We start from the raw sequence: 18,714 nt of genomic DNA on the forward strand, positions 1-18,714 counted from the left end.
CCTCCTGGTCTTTATAGTTTCACGACATTATTTGATGTTCTGTATGTTCAGATGCAGACTGAATATTTTCTGCTGCTCCTCCAGCTGTATAGAATCTCAAGTCTTCTTTGGTAATGCTTTGGACTAAAAGTCTTGCTTGCTTTTCTAGTGACTGAGTCACATTTCTAACCTGTGTCTTAGGGGTGCATAGCTGTGATATCTAGCTACGTATTTTTCAGGGCTGGGTGGCATTCCTGTGACCTGATCTGTCTGTGGTATTTTTGAGATTCTCCAGAAATTTCACAGTCCTTTTCGTGGATTTAAGTTGATGTTTTTTATTCCTTGGATGTGAAGGACTGCACCCAGTGATTGTGTATGTGCTTCATGTCATATGCAAAAAGTTGTGCTCAAGTAGTAAAATTGAACTGCTGATAGGATAAAATGATCACGAAGAAATCATCTTGAATATCTGCCATAACATATATATAAAAATCAGCACGGATGAATTTGTTTAAGTGATCCCTGTGCAAAAAGACAAACTCTGGACATAGACACTTGTGACAAAACATCAACATTTAGCTGCTGGGGCAAACCACTTTCCAGAATTCACCAGTGCTAAATGTAAGTGCAACCCTTTGTTTTGAAGAAATTGCGAGAATTTGCTGTGCTAAATTTTTTTTTTAAGTTAAGCAGTTACAGGGAACTGTGTATGGGGCTTGTTTTTTTAATTTTCTTTCTTTGATATCTATTTTTAAAGTAGTCATATTTGAATTGTACTGCAAATAGAGTATCATTACTGCTATATTTTATGATACTGACAGATTTTCTTTTTACTGTTTTGATTTCATTTGAAATATATTTTCTCTGAAGTAGGCAGATAGGTCATGAATAGAATTGCTGTCAAGTCAAATAATTTGAGTTCCTTTTGTACTAGATTTTAGTGATGACTCTCTAAATCATGGATTTTGCTTTAATTTAGATTATAATTTGGTCTTAGGCAAGTATTCAGCATATACTTGATCTGCAGGCGTTCAGTAAACAACGGAAACGCAGTAATATTTTAGCTGTAGCACCCTCAGCAGTTGCTCGCTGCTCTTAAGAGTGAGCAATGCTGCCCCCCTAAGGAATCCGTGGAAATCGCAGGTCTGTCTTGCACCCGCAGATCTGTTATAGTGTGTTTGCATTTATATCTTCCTGACTTTTTCAGTATTTGACAATGCTGATTATAATGTATCTGATAACGTAGTTGTGAGTGATAGTAAAATATATAAAAATAATAGTGCCTTCAGAAGTAATTTAATAAAATGTGTATGGAGAAAGTAATATTTCTGTAGTGATCATGCGCCTTGGGAAGTTAAATGTTGTACTGAAACATTACTTTTTGCATTACTTTCAGCTTGCAATTTTAGAAGGCAAACCCAGTATTTTATGTTTTTGGATTTCTTAGCTCTCCTCAACCACATAATAATGTTTGAAGTTTGTGTGTGTGATTACCAGTATTAAATACTTAGAAAAAACTAAGGTGCTTCTGAAAGAAAAAGATCTTCAATTATAACAGCCTTTTTTCTGATCATACATACATAAGTTGCTCCAAAAGTACTGCCTCCTATTTATTTCCATGGAAACCACAACAGAAACAGAGAGCCCAACAGCACTGTTTTGATAGAGCAAGTCCTCAGCTACAAAACACTATTTTTCAATGTAGCCACCACCAGTAGCTATGCATTTTTCACCAGCGGTGACAAGAGCCTGTGTGCCACGCTCATAAAAATCTGCACCAGTGGAGGTGACCCGCTGTCACCACCCACTCATGACTGTGCTCGCATCCACTGTTTGGTCTCTTTAGTATTCAGCAAGTGTCTATGAATGTCACTGGGTGCAGTTTTTTCTATATGGAGGAATTCACTAACACACCTTTGCTTCATACACACCGTTCATCAGACTGCCCCTCTGCTGCCATCTGACACATGGCAAGAAAATGTATCTGAATATTGGCAGGAAGGTTCGTCCTCTACTGCCATACCACCAATGTCCTCCTCTGACGTAGTGAGCCAGTATAGTAAAAGAGGAGGCATTATTTTTGGAGAAGCCCTTAAATTGCTTTTTGATAGAAAAAATGTTAGACATAGGGTTATTTTATAAGCAGAACTTAGCTAGGAACTAAGGATCTTTATCCAAAAGCATTTCTTATAGTCATTGGTTTATGTTATGTTGTCTGTCCCTTGCATTTTTGTTTATTCAACGTTCTTAAATGAAATTTAGCATCTAAGAAGATAAAAACCACTCCCAATAAGTCTCTTAATCACCACCTAAATGTTGAAGTTGCCTTGTTGATATCAGCAGGCCTTCTTGCATGCTTGTTTGGTTCTGTTGGAGATTAGCAATACAAAGGAAAGGAGGACTTAAAAAATACAGGGAATTTTTCTGGCATACTGCCAGAGATGTTGTACATTACTACACTGATACAACTGTAAGGAGTGTTTCTGTGTCAGGATGAATCAAAAATGATGTAAAGGACATTCAGTTGCATGACTGAGTCATAGTCAAAAGCCCTTTTGTTATAATGAACATAATGCTAGATATGGATTCAGTTACTGCAAGATGGCTTCAATTCAGTTATGGCTTCAAATGCACGCTAAGTCCATTACTTTCTTTCCTGCAGAAAGTTTGTGTATTTAAGTTTCTTGACTGAGTTTAGAGTAGACATTTAGATCTCCATAACGTGGTAGGGAGGCAAACTGAACAGTGAATTATTTCATGTAGAGGTTAAGATAGGAAGAGCGAAATAACCTAGGTGTGGTGTTTTTAAGCGTATATTTAAAGGAAACATTTAGTAAAAGATCAGTGATGTGTTTCTTTGTAGTGTGACTGTAAGCTTTTGTTGTCTGTTGAGTGGGAGGCAACATGAGCACCTTGCTTCTAGCCTGTTAGTGGAACACTGATGCTATCAGTCTATCACCAGTAATTTAAGTGGTTGTGAAAATACAAAGAATGAGCTGTGTGAAATAAGCGTGATGCTTTGAATGAACAAAATGAGCAGCTCGTTACTACTGCACATCAATTAAAACTCCATGCTAAAAGCAGAGTGCACTCTTTATGTCCCAAGTGCCTGAATTTCAAAATATGCTACCTTTTTCATATGTAATTACTGTTTAAACAAGCAGTTTGATACCAGCATCGTATAGTCATAGACTGTTCTGTGATACAGAGCAGGATTCCAGAATCAAGATGCTGCTCTATCTGATTTTATGCATCCAGATGTATGTCTACGTGTAATCTTTAAGACCTGGCCAGTCCAGTCTAATAAGCACACTTCTTTGGTTTCTGCAGATTAAAGTTACTCTGTCACTGGCTGTTAGTGTATCTGAAGTGAGAGCTGAAGCTGAAATAAGACTTAACAGACTGGCTGCTGTAATATTAATGCTAATGGAAGTCAATTTAAAATAATTTATTATTTATATAGTGCTATTTAAAAGATACTTAAAGCAAATATAAATCCAGGTTATTGAATGTAACTTGCCATCTACCAGCTGAATCTTTGGTTATGTTTTAAAAAAATTATTTGGGTGCTTGTAAATTTGTTTCAAAGGCCTTTATACCACATCGAGGGTAAATTAACAATATAATTCAGTCTCTGGATTATCTACCTCTAGAACATTTGTTTGGGGATTTTTGGAGGGGGTGGTGGTGGGAGGGATAAAGGGAGTGAAAGATTGGAATAAAAGTAAAGTTGCAAAGTTATATTCAGTGGTCACATTCCTTAACTTCCTTCTGAATAGATGCTTGTATAAGTTAGCCTAAGTCCCTTTGTGTAATTTGACAAAAGTCTTTCAGAGAACACAAAACAACTAAGCAAAACAGGAAGCATACACTCCGTGTACCTGAGCAGTACATCTGAGAGAGTTTGGAATAGTGTCAAAATCACTGAATTTCTAACACATATCCTTTTGTTCTGACTCTGAAAAATGTTACCTGTAGCATAGACGTGAGATATGGTTGATAAATCTGCGTAACCGGATGTGAGTGTGTACCTAAGCAGTATGCCATGCATGATGGTGGACACGAGGTGAATTGCTGAGTGTTCATCATACCTGGGAAAATTACAGCACGTCAGTATCTTGAAGGTTGAATAGTGAATACAGAAGACAAATTGTGCCCTTAGAAAAGGAATACCTTGGCTCCCTTGATCTGTCTTCTTAAGTCTGTTTGAGAATCAGATTTTGTAAGAAGACTTAACACTGGTTCTGAATGCAGTCGTTGCTACAGTTAATGTTCTCTGATAAAGTGAAATACGCAGGTCACCCTGAGAGGTTCTGGAGTCTTCATCTTTGAAAATATTCAAAATCCAACTGGATGAGCCCCCGAGCAACCTGCTTGGGTTAACTCTGCTTTGTGCAGTGAGGTTGGTCCAAACAATGTCCAGAGATCCCTATCAATCTCAGTTATTCTGTGATTCTGTAAAATCTGAGAGAGCTTTATGAATTTTCAAAGTAAGTACCTAACTTTGTGTTATCAAATCTTTGTTTTCCCTTTAAGACTGGAAGTTTTCTGAGAATTTACAGTATTCATACAAAACAAGCAAGTGCTAAAAATGAAGATCTATCATCACATATCGAATTTCATCTTCATGGTGGCACTTGTTATGGTCGAGGAATAGGAATCTTACCAGAAAATAACCCAGATGTTGAGAAACTAAAAACGTAAGTTCTATGTATTTTTTCCTAGACGATTCTGGAAAGCAGCGTTGCAACTGTGCAACTCAGGATTGTAAATGGATGTAAGAACTGGAAACTCTGGAATAGAATGTGCCTTTAGCTCTGTTAAGACAAAGAGTAGGTATTTGGGAGGATAAGTAAATGGAAACTAATTTTTCAAATGAAAAATTTAGATTTTATTTTCTAGTGCTATTATTTTGTAGTGCTATAATAATAAATCCACGGCACAATCATGCATTGTTTCATAGCGACATAATTTTTAAATGATAAAAGCCATGGTTAAACAAATGATTTGAGGACATTTTGAGCATATGCATTTAAGTGCTTTATTGAGCTGAATTTATACATAAAGAAAAGCTGAGTAACCATCACCCCTGTTTGTTTATTGGGAATTCTCTTTCTAGCAGTACGGATTTCTTTTGGCACTTCGGAAAAGAGACTGTTGCCTGCATCATTAATTTACATTTTTTTCTGCAACTTCTGATCCAGTTGAGTTTTTTTTGTCTCTGCTGAAGAGTTTGTCTGGACATTTTTTCTTGTGTGCTGGTAAATCACAGGTTTCATATATGTGTAGTTTCCTATCTATACCTGTGTATGAAAGTCTCCACTAGACTATGAAAATATGTTGCTATTTATTTTTAGATTCTTAGAATGTGTGGAACTGACAGACAGTCAGAATGTGGAAAGCATGTCTTCATTGGAATTAGGTGACACTTCTGACAATGACACAGGTAAAAACAATTAAAAGCTCACTTACTCTTTCTTCTTATATATATATATATATATATTAGAATAATATAGTCAAGATAAACTTATTTTGACCATATGTATGTGATGTTACTTTGACAAAACCTTAGGGAATTGTTTTGGATTATAAAACTGGACATTGACATTACTATATCCATCTCGCAGCAGAAGCCTTTCGCATACAGCAAGAAATACTTCCCTGAGAGGGAGTGAATAAGTTATTAAACACAAGCAGTGTCCTTAAGCGTACTCTATCAGGTCATAAAGTGGAGTGTCATAACTTTCTTACTCTAAAGGAGGATTCCTCAGAGACAGACACTGAGAGCACCACTAAACAGCTGCTAGCAGCTGAGGATCCTTTCGAAAACCATTGGATGGAAAAGTTGTAGTAGGGGCAGAATTTCAAGGTGCAACACCATGGAAGAGTAATACCACAGGGACAGTTCTCCAGATCCAATATTACTTTTTAAGTGGTATTTTTATCTTAAAAATAACTAAACGTTAATTAAACCCTAAAGCTAGTTGGATATAGTCTACGCCTTTGCTTCTGCTTTTTAAAATCCTACATTACTTAGCTGTAAGTAAAATATTTAGAGATTTTTGCACAGATTTTTGCACATATAACTCTGTATATGTGTTGTAGAGGCTGTTCGAAGAAGGGACTAGGCATTCCTTTTTTTTTTTTTTTTGGAGTAATATCTATATTCTTGCCCAGAAAGATTGCAGAGGTATAAATACAATTTCTATTAGCAGTTATTCACTGTATACAGTCAAAAAGTGTTTATTTTGATGGGCGTTGCTGTTTAATATATGCATTAATTTCTCCCCAAACGTAATAGCTCTTGACATCTAATATTTGTCTCCTGCATGCTTTGTTTTTTTTTGTTTTATTTCCATATGTTATTAGGATTTCCATTCTCCTTTGTTCAGCTTTTTGTTTTGTGTGTATCTGTCTATCTGGTTTTGTATGTCTACATGATAAAAAAAAGTAAAGAAGGAAAATAATTCATTCTTGATTTCAGATCTTGAGTCACCGTTACAGAGGTGTCAGCAATTATCTGCTACAGGTAGGAAACATTTTATTGTCAAAGTAAAATTTATTTTTCTAGAAAATAAAATTACTTGTTGAAACATCAGCTCAAAGGTTGAAGTAATGTCCTTTACTTACTACAGTAAGAACTGTTATAAGATTAGAATCTTTTAAGTTTATGAATTATTTTTATTTATAACGGAATAAAGCATATTTATAAATTTTATTTACATTTGGTTCTTTCTATATGTTGAATTTCTACAGCATGAAGTACAACACGATCCCGCAGTTTGTTATGATTTTACTTAAAGGCTGCCATAGCATGTTGTATTAATGAAAGTGAGGCTGCAGCTGAGGAGAAAGAGAAGCAGGGAATTAAGGAAAAATGCTTACTTGTGCTGATGATTCCCCATATTCCAAATATTATGTTATTTAATAGGTGTGTGTGGCTTTTTTGTTATTTTGCAGTATTGACAGATCATCAGGATATGAGTAACACAATACTGAAAACTGTTCTGAACAGCAGAGCTCCTCAACAGTACCGCATTAGAGCAAAGCTGAGATCTTTTCAACCCGAGAAGCTTTATCAGTCTGTTAAACTTCATTGTTCCAAATGCAATACTTTGTAAGTGTTTTAGGTAATAAGAGTAATTTGGAAATTGTTCTATATGTTTTAGGTAGTCTATATTTTCAGTTTATTTTCATCCCCTTTTTGTGTAAAACACGCTGTGTTTAAATGTATTTCTTCTCAAGCAAAGATTTGAAACTTAATGAGAAAATTTGAAATCATCAGGTGAGGTGCATTTGCAGAATCCTTTGAGTGCTTTCAAAACAATTTTTATTTACTTTTAAATTTGACAGTGAAGTTTTTCCCCATACTGACATTGCATTAAGTACTTGTTTCTGTTATGCAGTTCTAAAATAGAATATGCAAAAAGGTGTGATAATCTCCAAATTGTGGTCTGCATTAATGAATAAAATATCTTTGACTAAAGTGAATCTTCCAGAGAAGATATCTTATCCTGGTCCAGAAATGTTAATAACATTACCATTCACTTTAGCTTTTTTGTCTTTTTTTCTGACTTCAGTGAGTTCACTTACCTGTTTTATCAGGTAATTTTCCCTGTGATGTGATTTCTCATTGTGACAAATAATGCTTTGTTAAATAGTCTCACCTAAAAGTTTCTGCTAATAATGAGGGAAAGTTTGTTTGACATAGCCGAATTTAAAATATCAAATAATATGCTTTTTAGTGCTATTCATGATCATCTGAATCCTGAATCACTTTTTTTGCCTGGCTTAGCCTCTCATAAGCCCTAAGGAAACAGTTTTATAGCTACTAGTGTAAACTATTTTCTTCTTTAGGTGATGACATTTTAGCATTCTCCTATACATTTGGATTTTTTTGTATAATCAAGTTTTATTAAATGCGAATTACTGAGATAACAAAAAGCCGCTGCTAGCCTTCTCTTAGTGCTCTGGGTGCAAAGTAGCTTGTTTGCTGCTTTGACAGTATTTCTCCTTGTCAGATGTTATTGCATTGTCTTGGTTGCTAATGGGAGAAGTGCTTCATCATCTTCACAGCATACAAGTACCTGATCTTTATTACTAAGTATAAAAAGAAAATAATTATCATCTCTACCATTTCTGTCCATTTCTTGGATATATTTGCCAACTCTGAATAAGCCTATAGAACTGACAGGAATTTGTTCCTTATGAACTATGTAATTATCTTAGAATTTTCCTTGACTTCTTATGTATTTGACTTGTCATATTCTCCATTTGAATTTCCACTCCTTCTACAAATTACTGCCTTCTCTTTGCCACAGAATTAGGACAGACTTCAAACCAGAAAGTTTTGCAAGTTTGTAAAGTTGAGGTTCATCAAGACTTCTTGTTTGCTAGTTTTACAGTTATAGCAGAAGAATATCAAAGTTTGGGTTTCACACACCAGAGTTGTTGTACTCACTTGTGAAAGCAGATGCTCTTGGATTTGAAATAAAAATCATCAACGTAAGCTTCAGGAGTTGTTGTTATTTTCTTTTTAACTCTACTCTGAAGCTTGCTATCTATGTTCCTTCAGAGTTTTATGAAATAACCCAAGCTTTCACTTTTTCTGTCATTGTCCATGCCACAGTTAAGACAGTTCAGGCAGGTCTGAGGAGAAAACGTTCTAATGTATTATTTTTCTGTCTATGCCAACTGCTGTCTCTTTGCCTGTTTTTTGCAATACTGGTAAATTTTGAATTTCTTGTGTTGTTTCTCTGTGGGTGAAACAAAATATGTCAGTGATGCATCTTAACTTGACAGGAAAGAAACTGATGCACAGTTGCAGATTTTCTATTTACAGTGCATATGTGAAGTTAAACTGCGGTTTTGCATTCTTTCTCTAAGCTACAGGAAGTATAATAGGCTGGAACATAGATGTTCATGTAACTGGATGTTATATGAGCTTCTGTGGTCTTTCAGTTATACTACAGTGGTATGCAATTGTGTGGGTTTTTTTTAAAGCCTAACTGAAATCCCTTAAGTTTCTTACTTGTTTTTCCACGGATTTGCATATGTGTGAACAATGCTACTGTGCTGCCTCCGCTCATAAGTAAGCTTATGTTAGTTAGTGTTTGTTAAAATGGAAATGAATTATCTTTATATAATTTGCTATATAACTCTAAATGCTTAAACTAATGTAACAACAAAATTACTGTTCCTTTATGTACTTTTAAGTTTTGCGACTATGTTGTAACATTTATTTAGAGTTCTGCATTCCTTTTTGCTAGACTGTTGTTAGTATTTACTTATTAATTTTGGAAATGGTTTTAGGCAAGAAGTTCCAAATGGAGATGCCTTTGACTTCATTTTGCAAGGCTGTGCAGCTACTGCCCCAAACTCAGAATTACAGAGTATGTCCTGGTATGAGTCTGTAATATGGACTACACAAGAAGAGAAACAAAGGAAAATAGCTATTCATTTTGTAAAGCATTATGAAATGCTTCAACGTCCTGAAAATACCTTGCTTATGATAGAAGGTAAGATTAAAATGTAAATACATCACTTTTTATGACGCAGTGTCCACTCTGAGTTTATAAATAACTAAACAGTGTTAAGATATACTGAAGCTGTATTCAGTGTGAGTAGTGGTGATCATTAAGGCATTTTATAACAAAAGGAAAACACGGCTGGAAATTTGTTACTGTTGTGCACACACAGGAAAAAGTAATCTGTGAATGCTTATAAGGTTGGTCAGGTACTTCTGTCTGTTCCACGCTATTCCTGAAATTAAAATGTGAATATGTTGCTTTCCATCTGTGCTTACTGATTTTTCAGTTCAGAATTGAAATCTGGTTGAGTTGTCTAAAAAATGTTTTTAGTCTTGATACAGAAAAGGTTTGGAAGACTTCTTCTGCAAGAAAAAGGTTTGGAAGGCCTACAAGCCTACAATTAACTTTGTCAGCCTCTGGATGTCAGTGTTGTTTCAGACAAATAAGGCATCTTACAGCATGTTTTTGTAGTTATGGTTTTGTTTTGTTTTTGAATGAGATTTGCCTTAGGGAAGAAAAATAGCCAGTGATCTTTAGACAAAGCAATTTAGCAATTCAAATAAGGAATGTTTTGAGTAGAAGAAGAACAATAAATGTAAGCATATAGAACCTTTCTGAATCCAGAACAAAGTCCTCAGTTGGGCTCAAGTATAGAAGTGAATAAGTAAATGTGAGTCGGGGGTCTCCTTTGCATAATGGTTAAGGATAAACCTACTTTTATTTCCGGCTGTTTTATGTTTGACTAGTTCTGGTAGCAAGCTCATGTCTCTGACATGTATGAAACTGGCGTTTTTTTCTATGTAATACAACCTTATCATTATGAAAACAACAGAATATAATATGGTAAGTCTTTTTCAGATACTAAAATGCCAGCAGCCAATTATCTCTGTCTGTAAATCTAAGTACTTCATGTTGGATCATAATGAGTGTTTGGACTCCTTTTTTTTTTTTCCCCAACACACTGATTATGAATTTTTTCCAAGCCACGTTATTTTAATTTTTTAAGTTTTTGGAGTTTAAGATTTTGAAGTCTCCCTAGAAATCTTCTTGACACTTTTTTGGACACTGACCATGCTCAAAGGGCAAATACATTGTACAGCAGATATAGCCAAAATTTTTTGTGTTTGTTAAACACAAGCAAATTGCTCTTGTACGATTTGTGCACAAAACTCTATTCCTCTCCATAATCTTTATGTTGAAGCAAGAACTTCTCACCTAGTGCTTGGCACTTATTTGACTGTAATTGAGGAAATAATTCTATAATGGACAGAATTTTTAGGTGGGCTTCCAATGGGAGTGAGGGAAATCAATAACCATTGCTGCAGATTAGTTGAACTGAAGAGTGAAATGTTCCAGTTAACAACTAGTTTAATGTTCCTTGCATATTCTCAATATTTCTACATGAAATCAGTGTGATTCAAATCACTGTTAACCCCTGCTAATTCTGTATTATACTTGTCTCTTATGAGCCAGGATACATTCAGTCGGTGCAGCTTTGTATTACAAAAACTCTGGAGTCCTCTTAGCAATGCCATAGTTAAAACTACCCTGAATCCTATATATTAAATTTCTGGGATGAGAGTTCGGGTGTATATGAAAGATATGAACTCTGTCACTGGACTTGGAAGACCTTTTCAGAAGCAATTTCAAATATCTGTCTGTTTTACTTATTTTATGTAATGAGAAGTGCATTGTGGAAGCTCCATGATATTGGGCATTTTACATCACCAGTAATAATGCACCTTTATTTATTTCTTCTATAATTACCTCATCAATACAAGAGATATGTACCGTAAATATTTTACAACCCAGTGCCATAATTACTTGTCATAAAGTCTTGATTATAGTTAGTGATAAACATCAGTTGTAGAAAATACTTGTTAGCTCACTTTTTAATTAGATATCGTTAAGTAGCTGATTAAATTGAATCGTAGAAATATAGAATGGTTTGGTTGGGAAGGAACCATTAAGATCATCTACTTCATCTAGATAATCTAGTTCATCTAGATCATCTGGTTAATTTGATATTTTTATTGATTGAAGTGCTATTTCCAAATAACTTAGGAGGAGCTGTTGACTTCCTTTAGGGCTTGGAAGGCCTTCAAGAGAAATCTTGACAGTCTAGAGGGCTGGGCAATCACTATATAAAATCTAATGAGCAAGTGCCTGACTATACATCTGGTACGGGGCAACCCTAGATCTATGTGCAGACTCAGGGATGAGAGGCTGGAGGGCAGCCCTGCAGAAAGGGATCTGGGGGTTCTGGTTGAGGGCAAGTTTAGCAAGAGCCAGCAATGTGCCCTGGCAGTCCAAAGGGCCAACCGTACCCCGGGGTGCACCAGGCCCAGCACTGCCAGCTGGGTGAGAGCAGGGCTTGTCCTGCTCTGCTATATGCCGTGCAGCCTCACCTCAAGCACTGGGTGCAGTTTGGGGCACCACAATATGAGAAGAATACAAAGATATTAGAGAGTGTACAAAGGAGAGGGAAGATGGGGAAGGGTCTAGAGGGCAAGACATATGAGGAGCAGCTGAAGCCCCTTGGTTTGCTCAGCCCTGAGCAGAGGAGCTGAGGGGAGGCCTCGTGGCGGCTGCAGCTCCTCACAGGGAGTGGAGGGGCAGCGCTGAGCTCTGCTCTCTGTGACTGTGACAGGGCCTGAGGGAACGGCATGGAGCTGTGTCAGGGGAGAGTCAGAATGGATGTTAGGAAAAGGTTCTTCACCAGAGTGTGGTCAGAAACTGGAACAGACTCCTCAGGGCAGTGGTCACTCTCCCAAGCTGCCAGAGCTCAAGAAGAGTTTCAACAATGCTCTCGAAAATATGGTTTGGATGGTCTTATGTGGAGTCAGGAGTTGGACTGAATGATCCTTGTTGGTCTTTTCCTTTGGAATATTCTTGTCTGTATATTAATGCATTTACCACATTTCCACTGACTTGATAAATAGTCATAAAGATTCCATAATCAGTTCCACAGTCCATACTGCTGAGATTGAAGAAAGGTTATCCTGTGATTTATAACCTTGAAATAACAAATTATTCTTTCTTTCACTAGAATTCAAAAATCTCAGGGCTTCAGTCATAATATATTTACATATCTGCTGTTACTAACACGGCTCCAGGTTAGTAGCACTCAAATTCATATCATTTAGTACTTCTGCACTTAACACATCATGGCAATTGTGATGTGGTTGAATAGGTGCTTTTTAATAAACTGGTAATTTAAAATTAATAGGTTTTTGACTATTAGAAGCTGGCAAAACAGCTACTAAGCGTAAGTTGCATTGCCTATTTTTTATTTGTTTTGAGAAAATTCCTGGTAAAATCATAGTAGAAGTGATGTGAAAGTGATACTAACTAGATAAAACTTTGTTATTAACAATAGTAACTCTAATTAAGATACTAAGACCATCCTGTAGTCAGTAAAAAAAAAAAAATTCTTTGCAGAAATATTGTGTTTGTCACATGAGCCCTTACGTCTCCATATGGACCTGATAAAGTGAATGCAGATAAATATTTGTCATATATTGTTTTGACCAGCTCTGTCCATCTTTGACTATTTATTAACTTGATGAGTTACGGAGAAGATAATGAATCTTTTGTTTTTTTCAGTTTTCTGTGATATGTGTCAATTTTTAGTGTAGGTCTTCAAAAAACATGTAATCGGCCAAGAAATTTAAGTTCTATTTATTTTTGATTACAGTTTTGTCATGCTTTTATGTTTAAGAAACAATTTTTCCATTTTTAATAGGTGGAACTTTAAAAGAAATCTGGAAGCTTACAAGAAGATTTAAATGTGTTATTCCTGTGAAATCCACTGAAGATGATCTTGAATTATTAGATCTCTCAGCTCCTTTTCTTTTACAAGGAAACATAAAATATTATGGGTAGGTTAAAAGTATTTATTTATAAGAATTGCAGTAATAGAGATCAGTAATTTAAACTACAGTGCTCAAGGGATAACTTATCCAAAGAATCTTCAATGCAAAGCATCCTTTTTGGCTAAATTCCATTTGCATTTCATCTTGCTCAATTGCACTATAAATCTTATATCTTTAAGTACACAGCACCCCAGCTTCAGTCTTGCCTGTGGTCTATGGTTAGGGCAGTAACTTCAGAGACAGAAACGTGTGTATGAGTCTCTTCTGTCTGCAGAATGTCCAAATCTTCCATTTTCTAGAAAGAGAAATACCATTTTCTGGTCTTTCTTGGTAGACAAAAATCAAAACATAAATACATATGTTGCTTTAAAACAGTAAGCTGTGTGGTTTGATTGTTTGTTTGTTGCATGCAGATAAAAATAGAGGCCCAAGAGGATGATTTCAGTCCAAGTCTTAATCTCTTTCTAATTCCTAGTGTTGGGAAAGCTTTCTTTGCCACTTGCCATTTATTGAGATTCACAATACTGCAAACTAAGTTGCCGATTTGTGGATACTGATCTCTACAGGGAAAGCTTAAACAAGTGTCTGAATTCCACAGTTCACAGAGATGTGGAATGTGGTACACAAATCTAGGTCTGATATCTGTGCCATATCTTGCAATACTCTATTCCTTCTCAGTGAGTGCTAGCTAGTATGTTTTCCCAGTACTGTGCAGCAGCATATAGTTTAGAAAGCTCAGAAATACGTAGGTCACTCTGAAAGTAGTACCTCCTATTTATTTCCATGGAAATGACAATGGATACAAAGAGCACAGTAGCACTCTTTGATACAGGGAGTTCTCAGCTACAAGACATTACTTCTCGACATAGTCACCACCGTTAGCTGTACATTTTTGCCAGCAATGAACAAGAGCCTGCATGCCACACTCATAAAAATCTGCCCCAGTGGAGGTGACCCACTATCACCACTGCTGAAAGTCACCACCCACCCTTCACTGTGTCACATGCACTGTTTTATCCCCATAGTACTTTCCACAAGCATCAGTGAACGTCCGTGGGTGCAGTTTTTTCTGCATGGAGGAACTCAATGACACCTTCACTTCATATGTGGTTCTTTGTCAGATACCATTTGTCAGACTGCCCCTCTGCTGCCATCTGTCACATGGCAACAAAATGTATCAGAGTATTGGTGGGAAGGCTCAGCCACTACTGCCATACCACCAACATCCACCTCTGACATTAGGGGCCAAAATAATAAAATAAGAGGCATTACTTCTGGAGAAACCTTTATATCAGTATACTTTATGGAAGATATTGAGTCCTCCCTCTTGGCAGACCTAGTAAGTTCAAGAAGAGCTCTGTGTTGCACTAATCCAGTCCTGTAGGCAGTTAAAAAAAAAAAATTCTGTGCAAAAAATATTGCATATTACACATGAACCCTAATGTCTCCCACAGGAGCCTGATAAAATGAATGCAGAAAACTATTTGTTGTATGTTGTTTTGACCTTTCCATATATGAATGTTCACAACTTTTTGAAATAAAGAGGATTAACTTCACTGAGCTTACTTCATATCACTTGGACCGAATTAGGGCTATTGATTTTTATCACATTTTCTATGTAATTCTAAAAGATAATAAACGTTTATTTTAACTACTAACTGTAATAGACTAGCACAAAAGCTTAATTTGGAAAAAATAGCTGTTCTGTCATTTTGGTTCATTAGGAAAATGAAAAAAACTTGGAGAAGTTCTTCAGTATTTTCATCCACATGCAGCATTTGCTTACTGTTTCGCGTTGTATAAAATTCACAATAATGTGTAAATGTCAGCAAAAAAGAGAAACAGATAATTGTAATAACTCACATTTAATACATTTGAACATAGGAAAAGCCAAATTTCTCTTCTAACCCTGTTGTGCTTTTAGAGCATGCTACTAGTTCAGATTAATTCCATCTTTTATAAATCAAGATGTTGTCTGTGTTGCTGAACAACAAAGTGGTGATACGTGAATATATGCTTAGCTATGTAGAGATGTACAGACCAAATTTATTTCTACTCAAGAATGATTCAGAAGCAGCATTAAGGGTTTTGATATGGCCTAAATCTTGTGTTTCCAGTAAATAGTTGTTTAAAATAGTAGAAATTTGAGGCTGCCACTGATTAAGAAAATTTGAATTCTTTCTTTCTGTGCAGAATGTCTCTGGTAGAAATGTTTTAGTGCTTGGTTAGTCTCACTATTCTTGTTTTAAATGCTAGATGCAAGCAGTGTTCAACTCCAAAGACTATCAAGAATCTAAGTTCCCTAGCAGAAAAACGAGAACCATCGTGGGAACCAACTGAAATAGCACAAGGTCAGCTGATGTGATACTGTCATGAAATAATTTTGTGCCTTGATTCTTAAGTGTGTATACAAAATGACTTGGTTATCACTGAATTAAGACCAGATCTCTTTCATATTCTACGGATAAGAGGAGCAGGAGGATCCTACCAAAAGGTAGAATCTAGCATCTAAGCAAAGATTAGCTGTTCTATTACTAGGATAAGATAAGAGTATCTTTAAATCTTCCTATATTTTTACAGTTTCACCTGTTAAAGTGTTTCTAGGCAAGTTGCAATGCGCTCTCAAAATATGAACTGCTCTTTGACATTGAGAGCCTGTATTTTTTGGCCTATCAATTTATGATTTAATTAGAATATTCAAAGTAAGTTAGCATTGAAAGAGAGAGATTGTGTCAGTTTGAGTTGTTATGATTTATTTTGCGTATTCACTGTATAAAGCAGATCTATCTTTTCCTTCAGTTTTAGGTATCGAACCACTCCAGTATGTTTTCGTTATGACGTTCACACTGGTTGATGGAACAGGAGCACTAAATGCATACCTTTTTGATTATGTAAGTAACCCTAGGTAAAGGTAAGCTATATGGGTTATGTGCGTTTGAATTTTATTTGTTCCTAGAATAGGAAATGTATGTATAGAAGTGTTCATTCTGTGTTACCTGCAGCATTTTATAGTGTCCATTGCATGTGTTATAATGTTATTGGTTCTCCTCATCACTGAAGATACTCAGGATGCAGATTTAGTTATTTTTCAATAAAATATCAGAGTATAGAATATCAAAGCATAAAGACAGAGCTGAAGCTTGTTGCTAATTTTGTATCTCCATAGACTTTTTTACTTTTCTGTGACTAAATTTTATTGGCAGCCTGAATGCCGTTTGAATGAATTTCGGGATTTATGCAAGTAATTTCTCAGTTCAAAATGTCATTACTTTTTTTTTTTTTTAACTCCAAATAGAATCTGAGTTGTCCATTCAGTAATTCCTGATTTTTTTGTTTCATATGACCATGAACTAGAAGAGACCTTCCTTTCCCTGATTCTAGGTTGTAGCTGTAGTCATGCAAATATATCTTTGATTCCAGAAGCAGTTTAATTCCATTACTTCGCTAACCTTAGAATTAATCTACCTCCAGTCTCCTCTGAAGCAACTTAAGACCACTGTGACACCGAAGAATACATACTTTGCCTAGTTCTACACACTGTACAAGTTTCCCTTATGAAGACTGTAAAAATACAGTTAATTTAATCTTCTTCCATTTAAGAGTTTTTATCAGTATCAGAGGTGTTTTTTTCTTCCATATCAGAGTTTTTGTAAGCTCTGAACATTCTCACTGTTGTTCTCCTGAGTTTTTCTCAGTTGGCCCATATATTCCATGAGTACCCTAGCATGAGTCATTACCATACAGTGCTTCTATTTATGTAATTGTAATGGGGATGAATAAATTTATTGCTTACTGATTCTTGTTTGGTACATTCCCCTCATGTCTGAGCAGAACCTCAGCTTTAAGACATTTTCTTATTTTTTGTGCAATTGATTTGTCTTGCTTAAGCACAGTTCGTGTATCCTGTGAAAAGTGCTAGTCATCTTTTCCTTCTACTGTTCTTTTTCCTTTTATTTGGAGAAACTAAAATGCAGAAGGGAAGTGGGGAAAAAGATTTTAAGCCATCTCTGGATTTAGAATTCCAGAAATCTGCAGTTTGCAGTAGCTGAGAGTCTCATCAGATGCTGTTTACAGCTCAGCTGCAGGAAAAAGAAACAACAGTTTCTTCTGAAGTAACAGCTGCTAGCATCTCTGCTGGTGGTAACTTCAAGGACTAGCAGTGCCTTCCTAGCCTAAACTTTGGTCCTTCAGCGGTCGCCTCAGAAGAAACTGGGCTACTTTGAAGTGCAGTTTTTCCTTCCAGTCACACTTTTATAGGAATGCTGTCAGTTCTTCTCTCATTATTTGATTTTTGAAGGAAAACATTGTAAAGTTGTATAGTTGGAAGAACTCAAGGAGGGAAAAAAGTAGTTACCTGTGTCAGTTTTGCCACTGGATTGTCTGCTGATTTACAGTCACTTAAGCATCTCATACAAAAATTACACAAAGGATAGATTATTTAGTATTTTTGTATTTTTAAAAAAGATAAATTGCCATCAAAAATTTAAGTTCACTTTCTGAAGCTATAAAGTGATTAGCCCTGAGGGATACAAAATCAGACAACAAGCATGGAAATATTAAAATTGGAGTTTTGCCAGGGATGCTACTGTATATAATATCTAAAGAAAAGGTTTCTCCAAGATTTCCTCGTTCCATTCTTTATTTCACTCTTCCATGCAGAAGTGCATCCTGCAGTATCAGCCCTTTGCCATAGTTTCTAAAACTGTCAAAAAATGAAACTCACACTGAGGGAGTTCCACTTGTATGAAGCCGAGTAGTGGTGCCCCTGTTGTTTTCAGATGACTTCTTTTCCCCTTAAAGTGTTATGTTCTCTGCAGTTGAGGGAATGTCGTGGAGTACTGGCCATCCCCTCCCATCTTAACATTGTCTGATGATGGAGATTTATGAAAAATATTTGCCAGTTATATGTACAACCTACAGTGCAGGTGTATTGGTAGTATACTCTGCTTTCTGAGTGGCTGTAGTCTCTGAATACTAAGGAGTACTGAAAAACAGGCTATTATGTTTTCAAGTAGTTTATTTTCTTCCTATATCTGAACAGTAAAAATACTTTTTTTCTGTTTCATTATCTGAATGATTTTTATTTGTTTAAAAGGACAGGCAGTCAAGGTTCTTGCTAATGATTTCTTACCCTTCTTCCAACACCTTGCTCTCTTCTGCTCTCTTCCAGGAAAAGTTTTTCCAAATTCCTGCCTCTGAAATCTTAACTAATAGCTTTCTTCAGCAGAAGATGGAGATGACCATGAATACACTTTCTCCTCCAGGAAGAAAATTAGGTCAGCTTGATGTTGTTTTAGAGGGAGATGAAAAGGGAAAGGGTCTTTTGGTCT

The 18,714-nt window shown here is 35.9% G+C and overlaps 1 protein-coding gene across 4 annotated transcripts in view; it reads left to right on the forward strand.

The window, feature by feature from the left end:
* POT1 (protection of telomeres 1) overlaps positions 1-18,714 on the forward strand; it is a 62,242-nt gene that overhangs the window by 41,145 nt on the left and 2,383 nt on the right. For all 4 annotated transcript variants that reach the window (XM_021384775.1, XM_021384776.1, XM_021384777.1 and 1 more), the window contains 9 exons: positions 4,516-4,679; positions 5,337-5,425; positions 6,464-6,508; positions 6,940-7,096; positions 9,292-9,497; positions 13,255-13,390; positions 15,641-15,735; positions 16,184-16,275; positions 18,555-18,660. In XM_021384775.1, the coding sequence (XP_021240450.1) occupies positions 4,516-4,679; positions 5,337-5,425; positions 6,464-6,508; positions 6,940-7,096; positions 9,292-9,497; positions 13,255-13,390; positions 15,641-15,735; positions 16,184-16,275; positions 18,555-18,660 (1,090 nt within the window). The remainder of the gene's footprint in view (positions 1-4,515; positions 4,680-5,336; positions 5,426-6,463; positions 6,509-6,939; positions 7,097-9,291; positions 9,498-13,254; positions 13,391-15,640; positions 15,736-16,183; positions 16,276-18,554; positions 18,661-18,714) is intronic.

This window comes from Numida meleagris, chromosome 1, assembly GCF_002078875.1.
Source record: "Numida meleagris isolate 19003 breed g44 Domestic line chromosome 1, NumMel1.0, whole genome shotgun sequence".
Classification (NCBI taxonomy): domain Eukaryota; kingdom Metazoa; phylum Chordata; class Aves; order Galliformes; family Numididae; genus Numida; species Numida meleagris.